Consider the following 20,411-nt stretch of genomic DNA (forward strand, 5'->3'; position numbering starts at 1 on the left):
TAAGGACTAGATGCTTCACTGGTGAATTCTATCGAACATTTAAAGAATTAACACGAATCCTTCTCAAACTCTTCCAAAGAGGAGGAAGGAATTCATTCTATGAGGGCAGCATTACCCTGATACCAAAGCCAGACAAAGACATCAAAAGAAAAGAAAATTACAGAACGATATCCCTTATGAATACAGATGCAAACATCCTAAACAAAATACTAGCAAACCAAATCCAGCAGCATATTAAAAGGACTATATACCATGCTCAAGTGAGATTTATCTCAGGAATGCAAGGGTGGTTCAATATACAAAAGTCAATCAATGTAATACACCACATTAATAAAATGAAGGAAAAAAACCATAAAATCATCTCGATTGATGTAGAAAAAGCATTTGACAAAAATGCAACACCGCTGTATGATAAAAACACTCAACAAAGGAATAGAAGAGAACTTCCTCAACATGATAAAGGGCATTTATGAAAACCCATAGCTAACATCATACCGAATGGTGAAAGACAGAAAGCTTTCCCCCAAAGATCAGGAAGAAGACAAAGATGCCCATTTTCACTTCTATTCAACACTGTACTGGAAGTTCTAGCCAGAGCAATTAGGAAAAAGCAGAAGAAAAAGAAAGAGAGGGAGGTAGGGAGGTATTTAGGTTACAGAGGAAGAAGTAAAATCTCTATTTACTGATGACATGATCTTGTATAGAGATAATCCTAAAGAACACACACACACACACATACACACCACACACACACTCTCTCTCACTAGTAGAGCTAATAAATGAGTTCAGCAAGGTTTCAGGATACAGGATCAGTATACAAAAAATCAATAGTAAGGCTTCCCTGGTGGCACAGTGGTTGAGCATCTGCCTGCCAGTGCAGGGGACATGGGTTTGAGCCCTGGTCTGGGACGATCCCGCATGCCACAGAGCAGCTAAGCCCGTGAGCCACAACTACTGATCCTGTGCTCTAGAGCCCATGAGCCACAACTACTGAGCCCACGTGCCACAACTACTGAAGCCGGTGCGCCTAGAGCCTGTGCTCCACAACAAGAGAAGCCACCACAATGAGAAGCCTGCGAACCACAACGAAGAGTAGCCCCCGCAACCAGAGAAAAGCCCTCGCACAGCAACAAAGACCCAACGCAGCCAGAAACAATAGATAAATAAAATAAAATAATAAAATAAATTTATTTTTAAAAAATCAATAGTATGTCTATACAATGACAATGAACAATCCAAAAATGAAATTGAGAAAGCAATTCCATTTATAATAGCATCAAAAAGAATAAAATATTGAAGAATAAAGTTAACCAAGGAGCTACAAGACTTGCACACAGCAAACCATAAAACATTGCTACAGAAATTAAAGAAGACGTAAATAAATGGAAAGACATCCCATGTTCACGGACTGGAAGACTTAACACTAAGACGGCAATACTTCCAAAAGCAATTTACAGATTCTATGTACTCCCTACCAAAATCACAACAGCCATTTTTGCAGAAATGAAAAAGCTGATCCCAAAATTCATATGGAATTGCAAAGGACCCTGAATAGCAAAAAAATTTTGAAAATGAAGAACAAAGTTAGAGGACTCACACTTCCCAATTTCAAAACTTAGTACAAAGATACTGTAAGAAAAATAATATGGCACTGGTATAAGGATAAATAAACAGACTGACAGAATTATTAAGAGTCCAAAAATAAACCCATACATCTAATGGTCTACTGATTTTCAACAATAGTGCCAAGATTATTCAGTAAGGAAAGAATAGTCTCTTCAACTAATCATGCTGGGGCAACTGGATATCCACATGTAAAAGAATGAAGGTGGACCCTTATCTCACACTATATAAAAAAATTAACTCAAAATGGAACAAAGACCATTTAGCTCTAAATTTAAGAGCTTAAACTATAAAGCTCTTAGAAGAAAGCATAGGGATCATGACTTTGGGTTAGGCAATGGTTTCTTAGATATGACACCAAAAGCATAAGCAACAAGAGAAAAAGTAGATAAATGGAACATCATCAAAATGAAAAACTTTTCCCAATGAAAGAACACTATCAAGAGCATGAAAAGACAAACCACAGAGGAAAAAATATTTGGAAATCATTTTTCTGATAAGGGTCTAGTATCCAGAATATATAAAGAACCCTTACAACTCAACAACAAAAAGATAAGCAACCCGATTAAAAAATAGGCAAAAACCTTGACAGACATTTCTCCAAAGGAGATAATATAAATGGCCAAAAGGAACATGAAAAGCTGCTCAATGTAATTAATCATTAGGGAAATGCAAATCATAACCACAGTAAGATACCAATTCACACCCATTAGTATAGCTATATTCTAAAAAACAGAAAACAACGAATGTTACTGAGGATATGGAGAAATTTCAACTCTCATATATTGTTGGTAAGAACATAACATTGTGCAGTCACTGTGGAAAATCCTTTGGCAGTTCCTTAATAAGTTAAACATAGAATTACCATACAACTTAGCAATTCCATTCCTAGGTATATACCCAAAAGAACTAAGAACAGGTGTTCAAACAAAAACTTGTGCATGAATGTTCATAGCAGCACTATTTACAAGAGCCAAAAACTGGAAACACTTACCCATCAACCAATGAATGGATAAACAAAATGTGGTATATCCATACAATGGGATGTTATTCAGCCGCAAAAAGGAACGAAGTACTGACATATGCTAGAACATGGATGGACCTTGAAAACATTATGCTAAGTGTAAGAAGCCAGACACAAAAGGCTATGTATTGTATGAGTCCATTTACATGAAATATCCAGATTAGGTAAAGCCATAGAGACAGAAAGCTTAGTGGTTGCCAGGAGCTGGGATAAGGGGGTTGGGGAGCGACTGCTTAATGGGTACAGGGTTTACTTTTAGATGAAAATGTCCTGAAACTAGACAGTGGCGATGGTTGCACAATACTGTGAATGTACTAAATGCCACTGAGTTGTATACTTTAAAATGGTAAAAACAGTAAATTTTGTTATGTGTATTTTACCATAATTATAAAAAACAGTATCATTAAACTTATTGTGATAATCATTTCATGATATATGTAAGTTAAATTACTATGCTGTACACCTTAACCTTGTACAGTGGTGTATGTCAATGATCTCTCTATAAAACTGGAAGAAAAAAACAAAATATAAACACATGTACACGTAATTCAAAAAAAAAAGAGGAAAAATAATTTAATAAGCAGAAAACAATTTAAGAAATCACAAATAATCCGTTCAAGTATAAAAAAATCAACAGAATATTCTCATGACCAAAGCCCTTTCCCTAACTAAATATGGTTATCACTTTCTGTAAGATGAGGTTATCAGGGCCATGCCCAGCCCTTCCCTCAGTGGGGAAGGTCACACCTACCTCCAATTACTCGAACATTGTTGTCCTTTGTCAGAATAGCCTCAGCATGGAATACCAAAACTGGAATTTTCCTGCAGCCTCCAGTCCACATGATACATGGATGATCTCTACAACCGTAATAAAAGACTTTATTAATTTACAGCTCAAAATCTGAATTAACAACTGAAGCAGATCAGTGTGGTTTGGTGCTTAGCACCTTTCCCCTTCTTCTGGAACAAGCATCCCAAATGTCCTATGGGAAACCATTCATCTCCCATTCTTAGTCAGATGGTCTGTTTAAGATTAACTCCGTTCCTGCTGTAGGGATGGGTCTTGACTGGCTTTAGCCAATCAGGGTTTTCCATCCCCCAGTTATAGTTACTGGTTCAGGGATGAGGACATAAACCAGCTGGAGCCAGTGTGTCAGGAGATATGTCATGTGACCCTCTAAGAAAGCGATGCTTTCTCTTCTGTAGCAGTTGCAGGAGAAATGGCCTCCTCCCCTTGATGGTGTAAGAGAATGAGGTCGGGCTTCCCTGGTGGCGCAGTGGTTGAGAGTCCGCCTGCTGACGCAGGGGACCCAGGTTCGTGCCCCAGTCCGGGAAGATCCCACATGCCGCGGAGCGGCTGGGCCCGTGCGCCATGGCCGCTGAGCCTACGCGTCCGGAGCCTGTGCTCCGCAACGGGAGAGGCCACAACAGTGAGAGGCCCGCGTACCACACACACAAAAAAAGAGAATGAGGTCTGAAAGTGCAAGTGTCATTTTGTGACCTTGGAAGGAGAGCCTGGAGCTGTTGGTAAAGGAGAAAGTCTGCAGGAGCCTGACTGAAAGAACAAGAGAAATAAGATCCTGAGTGGTAAACGTGCAGTTGCAGAATCAAGTCTTTCCTAAATATGAGTTCATAAATTCCCTTTATTATTTAGGACAATTTATGTCTTAGTCCCTGGCACAAATAAGAATCCTAACTAAAATAGTCACAATAATTGACAGACTACTTTTACACCCTATAGTCCCTTTTTAAGCCAATTTGATGATCCATCCTAAGATTCTGAGCTAGGAACCCTAAATTAATACACGTACCCCCATTAAAACCACATATTTTAAAGGAAGCCTATACCAAACGGAACAATGTTTTCCTCCAGAAAAGGACCTCTGACTTTATTCTCTTCCTATCTTCCAGAAATCTCTGTTTAATCAATCTCAGACAGATGTGTATTTATTCACAGATGAGAAAAATCTCCAACTGCCTTAGTGCATGAAGGTAGGAAAGAAATGACCTGAGTCCTTACTATGTGTCAGGAATTACACTAAAAGCTTTCACATGTTATCTCACTTAATCCTCTTGCCTGCACTATGAACTGAAGAAAAAGTGTTCAGAGAGGTTGAGCAGTTTGCTTAAGGTCATACAACTGGTTAAGCAAAGGAACAGGTATTAGAACCCAAGTGTCTGTGCTCTTTCCACCCTTCCATCTCCCTAATCACACATTTCAGTGATTTTTTGTATAAACACCTTAAACTCAACCCTTTGGGAACTGAAATTAATCAATTCCTTTTATGGAATAAGATCCATTTAGCCATGATTCAGGCTGCTCTCAAAAACTCACATGACCACACTCCTTAACAAAGGCCATACCACAAACCTCAGGGCCAAGTTAGACTCTCCCAATACAGGTTTAAACAGATCCATGCTTTGAATGCACAGGCTGCCAGGCTACCAATCTTAGAGGTGAGGCAGCCTTTAGACTTGGGGTGAGCTGCCAAGAGCTTTGTTGAGGAAAGCAGAGAAACCATACCTAGTTCACTTCCTGGTTTCTAGAAGTGGAATGTGGATGCTTATTTTTCTTGCAATTTGACTTGGGTGACAGCGCCCTTTTGTGAGAAATTGGTGTTTATAGGGTGCAAGAAGGGATTTTTTGTGTGTGGTTTGCTTGCTTTTTAATCTTAAACGCCTGTAAAATGTGGGTATAGGGCCAGATGATTCCTATGCTCTCTTCCAACTTGAATTTTTTTCACTATATTTCTAAGTCGGAGGACAGAGGAAAAATTAGGCAGCCTGAACTATCAAGTCTTAGACAGAAACCCTGGAAACTATCGAAAGCTCCTTGTCAATCCATCTCTAGCTGCAAACTGGCACCACTGTGCCTTAGCACTTACAAACAATGGATTACGGAAAAAAGGTAAAAATGCCTGACAAGAGCCAGGAACACAATAAACATACACCCAAATCCCTGACACAGAATCTTTTCACTTACAACCTCTGAAAAGAGAAAAGAGGTAGCAGACAAATCATTAGTTCAGTAAGGTCGACCCAAACACACTTAAGGCAGACGTTGCATTGTCATTAAAAGCATGCTCCCACCAGGTGGTGCTAAAGGAAAAAGATTCAAAATGATTAGGAAGCTGAAAATTGGGACTTTAAATTTTCATTTACACCAGAAACTGGTACATTTTAAGAAATTATGCTTTTACAGACATAAAAGAACAAAAAACTTGGATGACTAATAACCAAAGTAGACCAGTTTTATGGTTTACTTTACTGAAAGCCTAAGAACGTTTTGGTTTTTAAGAAGCAATTTCATGTGGAATAGATATTATTCACTCCTGGGATCCAGCCTACATAACTCAAAGCCTCGGTGCCTCATTCATACCAATGTCCCTGCTGGAAATGCCTTCCCCACTTCTCTCTGTTCATTTAATCCCACTCTCTAAAGCCCAGTTCACCTCACCACCTCCTTGGAGCCTTCCTTAGCTCCTCCAGCCCACAGTGATGTATTCTTTCACTGAACTGTAGCACTCACTACATAATCATTTGTTGATGATCTTTGTAACTGATCTAAAGCCAGCTTTTACAATCAGAATTAAAATTTTTTTTAATTCCTAAAGAAACCTTACATCAAATTAACGTTTCCACATCTCTATATAAATTTATATTTGGGAACCCCAAACAAAATACAGAAAAAGAGGCCCTTTACATTTACTATTTGAAATAATGCCATGCAAAACAAGGATGCCTGGACAGTTTCTAGCTCTAATGTCCAGGACTGCACGGCATCAATACTTTAATACAGCCTAGGATTCTGAGCAGATCTAGCAGATATCCATGGATATATATCTTTGGATCAAGTCAACATCCTTAGATGATTTAAGACCCTGTAACTTCCAAAACTTTAAAAATGTAAGCATGTTGTTCCAGGTGTGAACAAGATTGACTTAAGATTCCTAATGTATAAAACAAGTATCTGATAGACATGAGCTGATGGAACATTAACAATCAAAACTCAACAGTAGGAGTTTAAAAGGAAGAGGAGCCATAAGGTCTGTGAATTTGGATGGGGAGGGCGGGGGGAAGGTGGAATGACACCTATATTTTCACTAACTTCTACTAGAAATTTAATGTTTCTCAATTACGAATACAGGCACCAAACACAATAATAATAGTATTACCTGTGTTTTTGACTCTATCTGAAATTACAGATTTTATTATACCAAATTACAGTTGTTGCAGACATCTCAAAATATCACTGACATTTATCACTGCTTATAAGTTATGGTAGTTATTAAAACTGCCACTAGATCACCTGTGATTACAGTCGTCTCATCTGGTGTGATGAGAATGGACAACAATTTGGCAACTCTCCACTCTCAAGCAATCATTCAGCTACCAAATGGTGACATTTCACAGTGGTGATCCAGACATCTATGATGTTTCTTGGTATTTCCCACTTTTAATTGTTAATCAAAGACCACCCAAGTATGATGGTCTTATGCAAACTAAGCAAAAACAGTCTTCATGTTCCTGTCTTTAGAAAATAAAATCTAACTTTCTCATGTTTTAAATGAATGATCTTGTTATTTAATGTATTAATAAAAACGTACATATTATTATACCACAAGTTTGGTTTTTTAAAAAATCCTGATAACTGCACCTCAATGCAATTGGTATTCTTTGTAATGAAATGTATTTTAAGCACTTAAAAGACCTAAGGTGATCTAAAGCAGGAAGCCTCCATTTATTTACTCAATAAGTTAGTCACTCAGTCAGCAAGCATTTATTGAGTGCTTACTAAAATATTAGGTTGAACCACCTACAATTCTCAATATTTGACTGTTTTTGACCTACCAAAATAGCAATTTCATACAGTTCAACCTAATACTTGTTGGGCCCAACCTATAAGACCACTAATAAAAGAGACAGTCATGAAGTAAAAGATCTTGAATCAGAAAGACTGATGTTTGAAGCAGAAGTTAAAATTTTTGTGAAGTGGGTAAGAGGCAGCACACAGAAAACAAAAAGTCACAAGAAGGCAAAGTGACAAGAGAGAATTATCCATTTAATTATCCTGAATGAGAATGACCCAAATATATCAAATCTCTATTATTTTCTATGATCTAATAGTGATGAGAAGCCTTTCCCCAAAGCTTTACTAATGCTTCAATAATTTTTTTTCAAATTACATTAAATAATGTAATCTTCTGCTTTATAATAAGAAATACACTTTAAATTCAATATAAAATCCAATAAAAATAATGCCTTAACATTTGTATGGCACGTTATCATGTAAAAGTAATTTCATACACATTATTCTATTTGATCCTAACTATACCCCCAAAAACAGCCTGCGAGGGGCTTCCCTGGCGGCGCAGTGGTTAAGAATCCTCCTGCCAATGCGGGGGACATGGGCTCGATCCCTGTTCCAGGAAGATTCCACATGCCGTGGAGCAACTAAGCCCGTGCGCCACAACTACTGAGGTTGTGCTCTAGAGCCCGCGAGACACAACTACTGAGCCTGCGTGCTACAAATACTGAAGCCTGTGCGCCTAGAGCCCGTGCTCCACAACAAGAGAAGCCACTACAGTAAGAAGCCGCGCATTGCAATGAAGGGTAGCCCCCAGCTCGCCGCAACTAGAGAAAGCCCACGTGCAGCAATGAAGACCCAACACAGCCAAAAATAAATAAATTAAATAAATAAATTGTAAAAAGAAAGAAAAAAAACAGCCTGGGAGATATCATCCCCACTTTTCAGGTTACATAGCACATGAATCCTAGTGGACTTATACAGAGAATCTTAAAAATTAATGTTACCTTTAAGCCAGATTCTCTCTTTATTCTCTGTGCAAGTAATAATTAATGTTAAAGGAGGCAAAACATCTAAGTGCTTCAAAATCCAGGAAAGCTAGGTCTGAATCTCAATTTATCACTCTCTGTGCATCCCTGAGGAAGTTCTTTGATATTTGTGGGGCTGAACTTAATAAAGTGGGAATAATAACATCTTTAGATTAAATGAGGTACAGCAGTTAAAGCTCTTACCGTCACCTATAACAGCTACACTTATCACTATCATTCATTTATATTATTATGAGAATCCAGCAATGAAGAAACTTGACTCTTATCTAAAAGAACTCAGGAAAGCCATGTGTCTCAACAGACTCAGCACAGGCTACAGAATTCTAATGTCCTGCTTCACACTTACTCAAATAACTTCTTTTTTTTTTAAATTTATTTATTTATTTATTTTTGCCTGTGTTGGATCTTCATGGCTGCGTGCAGGCTTCCGCGGCGAGTGGGGGCTACTCTTTGTTGCGGTGCGTGGGCTTCTTATGCGGTGGCTTCTCTTGTTGTGGAGCACGGGCTCTAGGCGCGTGGGCTTCAGTAGTTGCAGCACGTGGGCTCAGTAGTTGTGGCTCGCGGGCTCCAGAGCGCAGGCTCAGTAGTTGTGGCGCATGGGCTTAGCCACTCCGCAGCATGTGGGATCTTCCCGGACCAGGGCTCGAACCCATGTCCCCTGCCTTGGCAGGTAGATTCTTAATCACTACACCACTAGGGAAGCCCTCAAATAACTTCTTATTATCACCATTCTATCATCCTAAAGGCTTTTGAGAAAATACCCAATGTCACAGAATTGAGAGACCTACTTTTCTTCAATATCTAAAAATTTCAAAATCTCCTGTTAGGAGCTCTTATCAAGAGTTGACTAAGAGCTACTACCTGCAACGTCTAGAGCTGATGTTCACTCATGAACCCAGAAACAGAGCCTTATCTCATTTCAGATAGCTGATGGTCACTCAATAATAAGATCTTGAATTAGACCATGTATGAAAACTAAAACCAGAGTCAGACAACACCAAAGGAAGGATATTGGGTAAAAGAGGATTTGAGTAAAAGAGAACTATTTTCCATCCTGAACGCAAAGGGTCAAAAGCAGGCTTGCTATTACTTACTCTTGGCTTACCGCCTCCTCATCCTCTGAGGATGATGCTGTTTCCTCCAGGTCCCGGGCCATCACGACTGGCATTTCCTTTAGAGTTTGTCATGCAGTCAGCAGACGGGGGCCTCAGAGACCTTTCCTTGCAGATTCACTGGATCATACAATTTGGGTGGCACAGATTCCTGCAAGAAAGCCAAAAGACCTGAAACACAATGCAGTTGTCTTTTTGTTCATTACTGATGATGATCTTCCAAGTAATGAAAATGGATTATTTACCTAAATAGTGTCAAACCTCTAGAGGCTTACCTTCTCTCACAGTGCTTCACAAATGCCACAAAAATCAAGATTTTTTTTTCAAACATACTGTCTGCCCTCTGTATTTGAAGAGCTGCTGTGAAGTTTCAGTTTCTCGTTTTTCTTTTACATACTAAATCTAACGTGCAACAAAAGGATACACTTACTTAAGAAAGCCTGAGGTAGGTGGCTGATTGCCTAAAACATAGACTCCTTGCTAGAAAATCCTGACGTGAGTTAAAAATAAAAACGCAAGTATTAAGATCCTTGCAAACATTTCTTTAGATTCTATGCCAAGCACAGGTAAAATACTCTCATGTTTCCGCTAAAACAAATTCAACCACTAAACCAAAAAATGAATATATTCTGCTGAATCAAGGTCATAAATAGCTGGGGAAAAAAAAAACTGTCCTTTCACACTCTCAAAAATTATTCGCCCTTACTAAAAATCACAAACTATGATCCAAATATCAAATAGACATTAAAGTTAGCATATTTCTAACTTAAAATATTTTTAATAGAGAAAAGGTACATGTTCATTGCGTGTCTTTTTGGATGGAATAGAAATTACAGGTAAAGAAAATGAAAATGTTTTAATGACCATATTCCCATTACTCAAAGATAACCATTTAACGTCAATCTTTCCAAACCTCATTTTTCAATGCATTAATATATGTGATCAGAACGTAAATAGGGCAAAAAATGCCAATTCCGATAACGATCCTTACACATATTCAGCGAAATGGGCAATATCTAACAATCTCAAAGGCGTTCTTCCGAGTATCCCCAACGGGACCTCTCAGTATTTCCCCAAATGTTGCAAGTCCCTTAAATTAATACAAAACAAACAAAACCTCCAAGCGAGGAAGGGATGCCAACCTGTCCTAGGCTGCCAGCAGAGCAGGGAGAGACAGGGCGATCGGAAGAAGATTAAGGGCACTCGCCCAAGGAGCGTCCTCGCCCTAAAGGGATCGGGCCCTCAGTCCCACCCCCGGCTCACTCCAATCCAGGTAGGTCCTCAGATGCTCCCTACAGTAAGGACGCGGGAGACTCCGCCGCAGAGATTCAGCCCAGCGCGCCCGGAAGCCAGCAGCTGCTCCCAGACTCTGAGAGAGAAGTGCAGCGGATGGCGCCCGCCCAGACTTGGGAGCGCATCTCCCTCGGGTAGAGGAATGCGCTGGCGCAGGCGTTTACCTGTTTCATCTGCCCATGGCTCGGGGCGGGCAGGCGGGGACAGCGCTCTGCGCCTACCTCCCTCCTCCTTCCCCAGCCCGGCTCAAGGCGGCCGCCGACCGCTGCTTCCCCCGTTACTACAACAACCAACAAGCAACCGCCCGCTCGGAGCCACTGCGCAGGCGCCCGCCACCCGGCGCGGACAACGCTCGGCTTCGGGCGCGGGCAATTGTCGTCACCGCCGCGCAGCGCAGGCGCAGGGCCCTGCTTTCCGCAGAAGTCTTGACTTCTTTTTTCCGCTCTTTTTACCTCCGCCGCAAAAAGATTGGCTCCGAACCTGGAGTTCTTCCGCCACGCTCAACACGAGGGGTCACTGCAAGAGTGGCGTACCGGGGGTGTGGCTTGGGCAGCGGCAACCGCTGATTGGCAGTGAAGGGGTTCACGCCCCATCTCCTGCTCGAGCAGAACGGGAACAGCCAATCAGAGCGAGGACTGATGGAAACGACCCAATCCTGGAGACGGGCTGAGAGTGGGGGCGGGGACAAGTGGTTCAGGTGGATTCAGGGCTGGAACTGTGCTGGGGAAGCTTCTTGCTCTTGCTGCTGCTGCTGTTCTTGGGAGTCCAAGCGCTAGGTAAGGTGAATGTGGGGGAGAAGAGGTAGGTGTCTGTGTGGCATCTGATTGAGAGGATCCGGACAGTCTGGAAAAATGGATGTGGGATAGAAGGAAGATACCAGGGAGGCCACCTTGTGGGGGAAAAGAGGTTCCAGAGACCAAGAGAAGAGGGAGCTGGGAAGATGAAGAAGGCTTGATAGGTTCGGAACTAGTGAATGGATGAACGAATGAGCGGCCACTCTGAGCCTAGCACGGTGCGAGGAACCTTTACTTTCTCATGTAATTCTTATAATAACCCTTGAGATAGGTATTTTTAATCTCCATTTTGCAGGTAAGGAAACCTAGGCTGTAAAGTGTAAATTACTTGCCCACGGTCACACAGTTACTAAATGGTAGGGCCAAGAAAGGAAACTCTCACTGCCAACTCTACTAAACACCACATCTTTGCTGGCCTGGGCCAGGGCAAAATTTGAGAATGGGTGTTGGATGCTCTAGGGGGCCCTCCAAAGCTTTAGGGAAATTGTGCTGAAGGATTGGCAGAGCAGTTCGGAAGAGTGCTCAGGCTCTGTTCAGCAGCTGTCTGCTGGGGTTTCTGAGAGCTTCTGTGAAACAGGCATAAGTTCTGTCAGAGGGAGGCCATCCATGCGGCTTTTCTGACCCTGAGAGAGCCTGAGTCTCCTGCTGAAGGAGGGTGAGAAAATAAGGAGGATGGCAGGGGAGGGGAGTGTGCACATCTTGGCCCATGCTGTAACTGCTTGTGATTCCAGTAGAACCCCATTCTCTCTGGACTTGGACAGAGTCCACTTTTGTGACCCATTTTCACTGAGCGATTCACCCATTGACCCTTCCTCCTCTAGGACTCTTTGTTTTCTGGTGCTTCACACTGTCTTGAGCCATTGCTGACTTTAATAGCTTTTTCAGCTGGGTAGTGTAGGAACATAACGAAACATCTACTGCCGAAGTGACAAAGGAAGCCTGATAATTTATCGCCACTTCAGGCCCAAGAAATTAACCTGACAACAGATAAACCATGGGCCAAGAAAACATAACGAAGGTGGCGAGAAGCAATTCCATGATAAGATTTTTTTTTATCTACATGGTTTTTACTTAAACCAAGCTGAGTGCTCAGCAAGAGTTGATCTAAAGTTTTGTTTTTTAAACAAAAAGTACATGACCTGATGGTATTTTCTATACAAGTTGAAGACAGAAGTGGCTGTGGTATGCTTGTCTTCCTCAAAAATGGAAACTTCATCAAAATATTCTCAAACAGTTAGACAGTCTTGCAACATATAGACCAACAGACCATGCTTCGTATCTCAGCTCTGCCATCTATTACTGTGTAACCTCAAGCAAGTCACTTACCTCTCTGTGCCAACCCTCATCTGTAAAATGGAAATATTAAGTGTATCCACCTTGTTTAAGGATTAAATGAGATAATATATGATAGGTTCTTGGCACAGTGCATGGCATATACAGGTGGTCAATAACTGTTAGCTATTGTAATAGCTAACCCAACAGCAACATTGCTGTTTCCTTCTCCATATGATTTTCTTACTAGTTCTCAAGTCACTGCAATTTATTTATTTTTAGATTGTTCTCCTAGTTCACGGAGGATGGTGCACCTGAGAACCACAGTAGAGAAAACTTAAGGATGTAAATATTGCCCTCACACCATAGATTCCACTCAAATGTACAAGGCTTTTCTGTGCTTGGAAGGATCTGTCACCAGTAGCCAGGCAGGTATCTGTTAGTAGATTTATAGTCACCTTTGAGCCACTTGCATTACAAAGGAATGACATGAAATGCCAGGCTAGAAGTAAAGATCCCAGGGGACTGATTCCAGCCAAGAAAGAGAGTTCTGATTTAAGCTAATATTTTCGGAGAAATTCCTTAGACAAAAATAAGCACTGTGCTCCTTATTGCAAAGTATACTGTTGACTCACCACTATTAGTATGACTAAATATTGAGACCAATTTCTGTAAGTCTTACACCGAAGTCCATTTTACTTCTTTATAGTGATATTTGTACACCTCCCTTTCTCCTGTTCCCTTTCTTCTCTCCATTTTTTCCACTGGTTCTGTCATTTTTACCCACTGCATTATTTAGCGTTTTTCACTCTGGGTAAAGGTCAGCACACTTTGATTTAAGGTAGGTATTCAAAGGCAGTGTGCCAACCCTGTGAAGGGTAACTGGGAGTGGATGAGCCTCAGGTACTTGGAGAGGAGTTTATGAAATGATTGATCAAGTAAGCTTAGTACAGCCCTCACGGGTGGGACACAGGTTAACTACAGAGGAGAGTGAGCTTATGGTTGAAGTACACTAACCAACTGTTGTCTCGTGCCCTTTGCCTTTGTTTCCAAAGCAAAAAGCCCTCTCAGATTTGAGGGGAGCCATGAGCCGGTTCCTGAATGTGTTACGAAGCTGGCTGGTTATGGTGTCCATCATCGCCATGGGGAACACGCTACAGAGCTTCCGAGACCACACCTTTCTCTATGAAAAGCTCTACACTGGCAAGCCAGACCTCGGTAAGAAAGCAAAGACCTTCATCCTTTGTGGGAGTGGCTTAAATTGTGGTTTCCACGTCTGGCTATACATTAGAATAACCTAGAAAAACTAAAATCAAACAAAGCACAGGTGACCATTTCCCTCTCCAGACCTACTTACTGAACCTTTCACCCCCTGGGGGGGCCCAGGAGTCTTTTTTAAAAACTTCCCAGGTGAATCTGATGCTGCCTAATCTAGCCTTAGGCAGCCAATAGAGTAAGAGATGTGGTGGATAGCACTTGGTCCTTTCTTCCCCCAAGCTTCTCTGAATACCTTTTCATTCATTTTACACCGCCCTAGGTAGCTAGTCTGTACAAAAAGCATTACAAGGGCAAGTGAGGAAACAGTTCCTTGGTGATTCTGTGGTGCCCGACTAGAGAACCATAAAGAAGCTTTTCACATTAGCTCAGCCCCCTTTCAGAAATCAGATCGTGGCGCACATGGTTTATACCCTACGTTGCAGATGGAGAATTACTAATCCAAGGTCTTCTCAAACCTTGACATAGACCTGAGAAGATATCCCAAATCCCTCCAAGTTGGTCTCCCAAATTGAACTTCCGCCGGTGCATGGCGCCCTCTCCCAGTGTCCTGAGCCTCTCTGCTGAGAGTGTCTGCACACTTCAGCTTGCACTTTGTTGCACTGATGTGTGGGGAGGCTTGAGCTGCAGCACCATTTCACAGTAGCTGATAATTCTGTGTCACATTTATAGCTAACCCAGATTCAGGCTCTGACCTAACTCATTTTTCTGTAATATCTGAGTATAAAATGAAACTAAGTAGGCTAAGGCTCACTTTGAACAAATCTCAAATACAATGGGTGTAAAGAACCTGGAAAAGTGGGCAGGACAGTTCCACTTTTCACCCTCCAGTGCAGTTCTCAGATGCTCCAGGAACCCTGTATAGGTTCACAGGGTTTAAAGGATGTCTGGTCTAGCCCTTTGAATTTAAAGTTGACACAGAGAAGCCCAGGGGTAGAAAATGCCTCCTCCCTCATGACCTGGGGGCTGTCCTGGTACTTTTCTGATCATAGCAGGACCCCGGAGCATCCCATAGAATTTCACCTGATGCCTAATTTAGTTAGGGTTGGTGAGATATTCCACTTCTGTATCTCACTCACTAGAGAAATTTCCTGCCTTTTAATCAGAAGAGCTATCAAAATGCTTTCTAAAGAATGTTGCCCTCCAGGGCTAACCGTTAGATATTTGTTTGGTATATGGAATTTTTTCTCACCTTACTACCATCTAAAGGTCTTCAAGGTTGTGAATTTGGTATTGCCGTCTGGTTTCCCAAAGGCTGAAAAATCCTTAAAGCAAAATCCTGAAAGACCTTTCAGTTGTCAGTGTTGTCCCTGAAAATTTCTCTTGCTCAGTAGACCAGCAAAGAATGTATCTTTGCTTTCACCGTGTTGGTATTCCCCCTCCCCACTACTGGACGCCTTAGATCAATGCCGGTACAGTAACATCACCAAGGCCAGGGAGGTTTTAGAAAATACCAGGTGGGCCCTGGCCCACCTCCAGAGTGTATGATTTAACTGTTCTGGTACCCAGGTCGTGGTAGTTTTATAAAATGTCTTCAATTGATGCTAATAAACGTCCAGGGTCAAGAAGCACTGTTATGATGGACTGTGATCCATGCTCAGGACAGTACAGCAGTGCCAGGATGAAGCTAGCAAAAGCAGAGTGGCCCCAGCAAACGCCAAAGCAACAGTGCTCTGTTCCCTTCCCACATGCACAGGAAACCAGCCTGGTCAGGGCTTCGTTCACATAAGATTCAGCAGACCCAGGGACTTGGGTCTCTTAAAGACCGAGTGTGGGCATCTAGATGGAGCCCAGTATTTCTGAGTTATCTCCTGTATCAGCCTTGAAAGTCTGCTGACCTCCTAGGCATCTTGTATTGACAGAACCACTCTCCACCACGTTCCCCCAAACCTGTCCGGATCCAGGTTCACTGGGCTTCGCCAACACCAGAGCGGCTTCCAGGGCAGAGCCGTAAACTACTGCAACCAGGAGTTACTGCCTAAGTGGGCTGTCTGTTGGGCTCCTACTCTTGGAACTCGCCCACCCAGCTGTAGGCGCTTGAAGAGGAGCTGAGCCAGTTCTCATTCTGGAACTCTTTCCATTCCTTCTAGTTCCCATGTGCAGCACCAGAGCCTCCTCTGTGCCCAGCCAAGGGGAGTTCAGGCCTAGCTCCCTGCCCCCTTCAGTGAAGTAGGAAGAGTTTGGAGGGAACCCTGACCCTCCCTTCTCAACACTCTTGCTTTTTTCTGCTGCACAGTGAATGGCCTCCAAGCTCGGACCTTTGGAATCTGGACGCTACTCTCATCAGTGATTCGTTGCCTCTGCGCCATCGACATTCACAACAAGATGTACGTAAGAAAGGGAAGAGCGTTAGCTGCCTTCTGTTGGAAATCAGGTGCTAAGCATACACACTGTGGTCCTCTCTTGGAGACCCGTTAATTTTGATACATTAGCCTTGGATGTGGATAATAAAAGGTTAATAGGTTCCATTCCTTCCAGGCCTAAAAAACATAATAGGCCTGAAGGTCTTTAAAGTTTGAAAATTCTTTGAAACTGACAGAGCAAACTGGTTATGTCATGATCCAGTAGCCTGCGTCATACCCCTCTACTTCTTTACTAAAGAGTCAGCCTTTCTTTTACTTTCTTTTACACAGGTAGTGTGCTCTTTTTAGAGAGGCCATGACATACCTTATTCTTACATTCCTCCTTGAGAAGCAGGAATGAACAGAAATCACGATCCATGAAAAAAATGAGCCCACAAGTTAAATGGTTGTATGCTTTATGCAGAGTCAGGAGGTGGGGGTGACAGAGAACCCAGGACTCCTCTGTATTCTGCCTCTTCAGGGGACTCACATGGACTAATGTGGAACAGTTGCAAGCAATCACAGCCTCTGGTCTAGATAATGTTGTAACCCGTGCCGGCCACTGGAGGGGGCTCGAGCTTTCTTCCCAACAGCAGTCATCACCACAGTCAAGGTGGAAAGTTTGCTCAGGTCCCCAGGTGAGGCCACCAAAACACCAGCTTCATACTATTGTCTTACCGAGACTCTCAGCATCTGGGCAAGAGAGGAAATAATGATATTTATTGAGCCCTTCTTATTATGCCAGATGCTTCCATCCACATGGCCTTGATTAAGTCTCCTCTTAGTAGCCCTGGGAAGCAGTGATTTTCATTGCTGATTCTGTAGATCTACATATAAGAGACCCAACTAATTTAAATTGAGGAAGACTGACTCAAGTAGGATTTGAAGCAGGGCTATTAGCACTGCGATCTCTCCAGCTTTATTTTTTCATATTTTTGAACCTGAAACTGGTGTACTTGTTCTAGATTGACACGTATTTTTGGAAGCAGTGCAGTTTAATGGAAACAGCCTGGGGCCCGAGAATGAAAACAAGAAAATAGGCTCCGGTTTCAGTTCTATTGGTAACTAGCTTTGTAGCAGCAAGTGCATTATAGACCTTCTCTGCATCTTGGTCACTTCATGTATAAAATGAGACTGGTATATCTGTTCTGCCTCTCAGGGTGACTGGGGGGAAGTAAGGGCTGAATAATCATTTTAAAGGCCTTTACCATGATGAAGAATTGCTGTCAAGTATAAGGGGTATGTCTTTTGCTCGCTGTGCTTTGGGGATGAGGAGAGACAGCTGAGACTTACCTTTACCTCTTTACCCTTTCATTACCCCTTCACTCAACACAGGACAGCTGCAAATGCTGACTTCTGTTTCCAGCATTTTTTGAAAGCCTGGGACTTTGGTCCAAGGCCTTCTGATATGCACTCTGATTCTATTCCCTCCCTAACTGGAAACTCAAAATCAACTCCCAGCTGCTCTCACTTTATGAGACAGTCTGTTCTCAGAAATTCTGCCTATTTAATGTGTATATCTCTAAATAAACCTGCTTTCACTTAAAAAAAAAAGACAATCCCATACATACGTATTTACTAAGTGTATAAAAACATGCACAGGAATGATAAAAATCAAACTTAAGATACTCCTGGGGAAAAGGAGGCAGAAGAATGGGATCAGGGTGGGAAAAGGATACACAGGAGGCTTTAACTGAAATCCGAATATTTTATTTCTTAGAAAAAAAGTATCTGAAGCAAAAATGTCAAAATATTCAGTTTTTTTTGTATATTTGAAGTATTTCATAATTTTTTTAATTTCTTAGTTAAAGAAAAGGTACCAGCAATCTAAGTGGTCGGTCATCCTCTCTTCTCCACCTCCTTGTCAAAGCCGAGGAACAAGTCCTCTTCCCATGAGGTTGTCACTGTGTCCTCCATCTGACCGTCTTGCTAGGTTAAGATGCAAAATATCCACCCCACGTTGCAAGAGCATCTAAAGGCCCCAGAAAGGTCCTTGCTACCCTTTCCCCACACATGCCCTTCGTTCTATGGCATCCATCATATGAGCACTGACCAGCCCCTGGCCAAACATCTGCCACGCGGGCTTGGACTAGAGTCAAGCCCATTTGAGTAAGTAGAATACGTAAGCATGATTGGTCCAGAATTGTCTACAGTGCCTAGGATTGCCATACTGCAGACTCTGCTTTGCTATTGCTGGCTTCACCACCTTGCTAAGTAAGACTTGCAGAGGCCCTCTGGTTGCCTGGACCATTCCCCTCTCAGTTTAGCAGTTGAAATCTTCAATTTTGCCCTAGATGTGAATACATTGATGTGATCAAGCAGCCAGGTCTTTCCCAGGACCAAGTCTCGTTTTTCTTTAGCCATAGTCATTTCCTGGGTTTTGATTTGCGTGTTTCAAGTCCGATCACTCCTTTTTCTCTGCACTGAACAAGCTGTACCTTCAGTCCCGTTTCTGTCTGCTCCGCTGTAGGCTCTACCACATCACACTCTGGACCTTCCTCCTCGCCCTGGGGCACTTCCTCTCCGAGCTGTTTGTATATGGGACCGCAGCTCCCACCATTGGCGTCCTGGCACCCCTCATGGTGGCAAGTAAGCATCCAGTGACCCTAGAACTCCTGCAGGAGCTGTCCCAGCCCTAGGGACGAGCCTCATACAAGCAGTATAAGAAAATGCCGTGCTTATGTCAGCCACTAATCTTGTCTCTGTATTAAGGTTTCTCAATCCTGGGAATGCTAGTGGGGCTCCGGTACCTAGAAGCAGAACCAGGATCCAGACAGAAGAAGAGAAACTGAGGCCAACATCACCACGTCCGAGACTTCATCTTCCACCTTTGCCAGCCTCTTCCTTCACCCTCTTTGCTCTTAAATTTCTTTTCTGCTCCATCTTCCACTTCTAGGCCTTTCCTTTTTTTTTCTTTAATTTAAAACGTTTTAAGATATTTAAATATGCCTACGGCAAGTCGGTGCCATTTAAATGTATGTACCATTTAAAGAATCATTTGAAAGTGAATACTCTGTCCCTCCATCCAAATCAAGGAATCGCCGGCACATCCGAAGCCAGCTGTGTGCCCTTCCCCCACCCGCAGCCTCTTCCAGGACCCCTCTTCCGGCCTTCTGCTGTCTTCCTTTTATTTTCACCCGACGATTTGACTTGTATGGTGGGAACACGTGAACTGCGAAACTTAAAGCTGCTGGCGCACCCACAGCAGCTGCCACCAAGGGCTGCTTCGAGGGGGTGTCCACCCACGTGGGGCTCCTCTCTGCTGCTGGACCCAGGACTCTGAGCCATCCAAGGGACAGGCAGCTCTTCTGAGAAGAAGGGCTCCCCTGCAAGTGAGCATGGCTCCTTACCCTTGTGCCTACGGGTGGATCAGGGTTGGAAGAGTCTGGGCTGTTTTTAGACCTTCCGGTCAGCTGTATTTGTGTAATGAGATTTGTAATAAATAGAAAAACCTTCTGCTCTGATCAGTCCTCGTACTTTGGCCTCCCCTAAGCCCAGAGCACTCCTGCCCCTCGTCTGAGGCCTAGCAGAGGAGAATCACAGCTTTCTGCTGATCAAATATACCGTGGGTAAGCCAACTCAAGACTCAGGCAAACCTGGCTGCCTTTTGTCCCTTGCTCATTTCTTGGGAAGGCAAATCTTCCTCCTCTCCACCCCTACCTTAAAGATTCTGAGTTCACAGCTGAACAGCCAGGACCCTCTCTTGTTTTCTTCCCAAGGAAGAAACAGATTCTTGAGAAAGCAGAACCAGGCAGCATAGAAGAAACAGCCGTATGACCATGAAAAGAAGAACACTGGGGCCCAAGGACAAGGCACTGGA

At 42.7% G+C, this 20,411-nt stretch overlaps 3 protein-coding genes across 20 annotated transcripts in view; 1 reads left to right on the forward strand and 2 right to left on the reverse strand.

Moving 5' to 3' along the window:
* The window catches only part of TTLL5 (tubulin tyrosine ligase like 5), a 306,516-nt gene extending 295,026 nt beyond the window's left edge, over positions 1 to 11,490 (reverse strand). For 6 of the 16 annotated variants that reach the window (XM_067729939.1, XM_067729917.1, XM_067729928.1 and 3 more), the window contains exons 1-3: positions 11,073 to 11,303; positions 9,598 to 9,766; positions 3,399 to 3,505 (exon numbers count right to left, since the gene is read on the reverse strand). In XM_067729939.1, the coding sequence (XP_067586040.1) occupies positions 3,399 to 3,505; positions 9,598 to 9,671 (181 nt within the window). In that variant the 5' untranslated portion in view covers positions 9,672 to 9,766; positions 11,073 to 11,303. Of the gene's footprint in view, positions 1 to 3,398; positions 3,506 to 9,597; positions 9,767 to 10,757; positions 11,048 to 11,072; positions 11,304 to 11,360 lie in introns of those variants that run through there. The other 10 variants (XM_067729985.1, XM_067729978.1, XM_067729970.1 and 7 more) reach the window with 5 other exon arrangements.
* ERG28 (ergosterol biosynthesis 28 homolog) lies at positions 11,314 to 20,055 on the forward strand. 3 transcript variants are annotated; one of them, XM_067730013.1, is made up of 5 exons: positions 11,314 to 11,684; positions 14,030 to 14,192; positions 16,486 to 16,576; positions 17,073 to 17,229; positions 17,927 to 19,038. In XM_067730013.1, exons 2-5 carry the CDS (start codon positions 14,060 to 14,062, stop codon positions 17,942 to 17,944), a joined length of 399 nt encoding a protein of 132 aa, XP_067586114.1. In that variant the 5' UTR covers positions 11,314 to 11,684; positions 14,030 to 14,059; the 3' UTR covers positions 17,945 to 19,038. The 3 variants fall into 3 exon arrangements, with proteins under 3 accessions (XP_067586114.1, XP_067586113.1, XP_067586112.1); XM_067730011.1 differs by lacking the exons at positions 17,073 to 17,229; positions 17,927 to 19,038 and adding exons at positions 19,062 to 19,180; positions 19,304 to 20,055 and having other exon boundaries at positions 11,343 to 11,684; XM_067730012.1 differs by lacking the exons at positions 17,073 to 17,229; positions 17,927 to 19,038 and adding an exon at positions 19,304 to 20,055 and having other exon boundaries at positions 11,316 to 11,684.
* Positions 17,149 to 20,411, reverse strand: part of FLVCR2 (FLVCR choline and putative heme transporter 2) — a 67,343-nt gene continuing 64,080 nt past the window's right edge. Inside the window, exon 10 of the mRNA XM_067730001.1 lies at positions 17,149 to 17,284. Within this exon, the coding sequence (XP_067586102.1) occupies positions 17,258 to 17,284 (27 nt within the window). The 3' untranslated portion in view covers positions 17,149 to 17,257. The remainder of the gene's footprint in view (positions 17,285 to 20,411) is intronic.

Source organism: Pseudorca crassidens, chromosome 1, assembly GCF_039906515.1.
Source record: "Pseudorca crassidens isolate mPseCra1 chromosome 1, mPseCra1.hap1, whole genome shotgun sequence".
In the NCBI taxonomy this organism is placed as follows: Eukaryota; Metazoa; Chordata; class Mammalia; order Artiodactyla; family Delphinidae; genus Pseudorca; species Pseudorca crassidens.

Coding starts and splice junctions, on each gene's coding strand:
- ERG28 (XM_067730011.1), top strand. CDS start 14,060: ATGAGCCGGTTCCTGAATGTGTTACGAAGCTGGCTGGTTATGGTGTCC. Junction 14,193..16,485: donor CACTGGCAAGCCAGACCTCG/GTAAGAAAGCAA, acceptor TCTGCTGCACAG/TGAATGGCCTCCAAGCTCGG. Junction 16,577..19,061: donor ATCGACATTCACAACAAGAT/GTACGTAAGAAA, acceptor GCTCCGCTGTAG/GCTCTACCACATCACACTCT.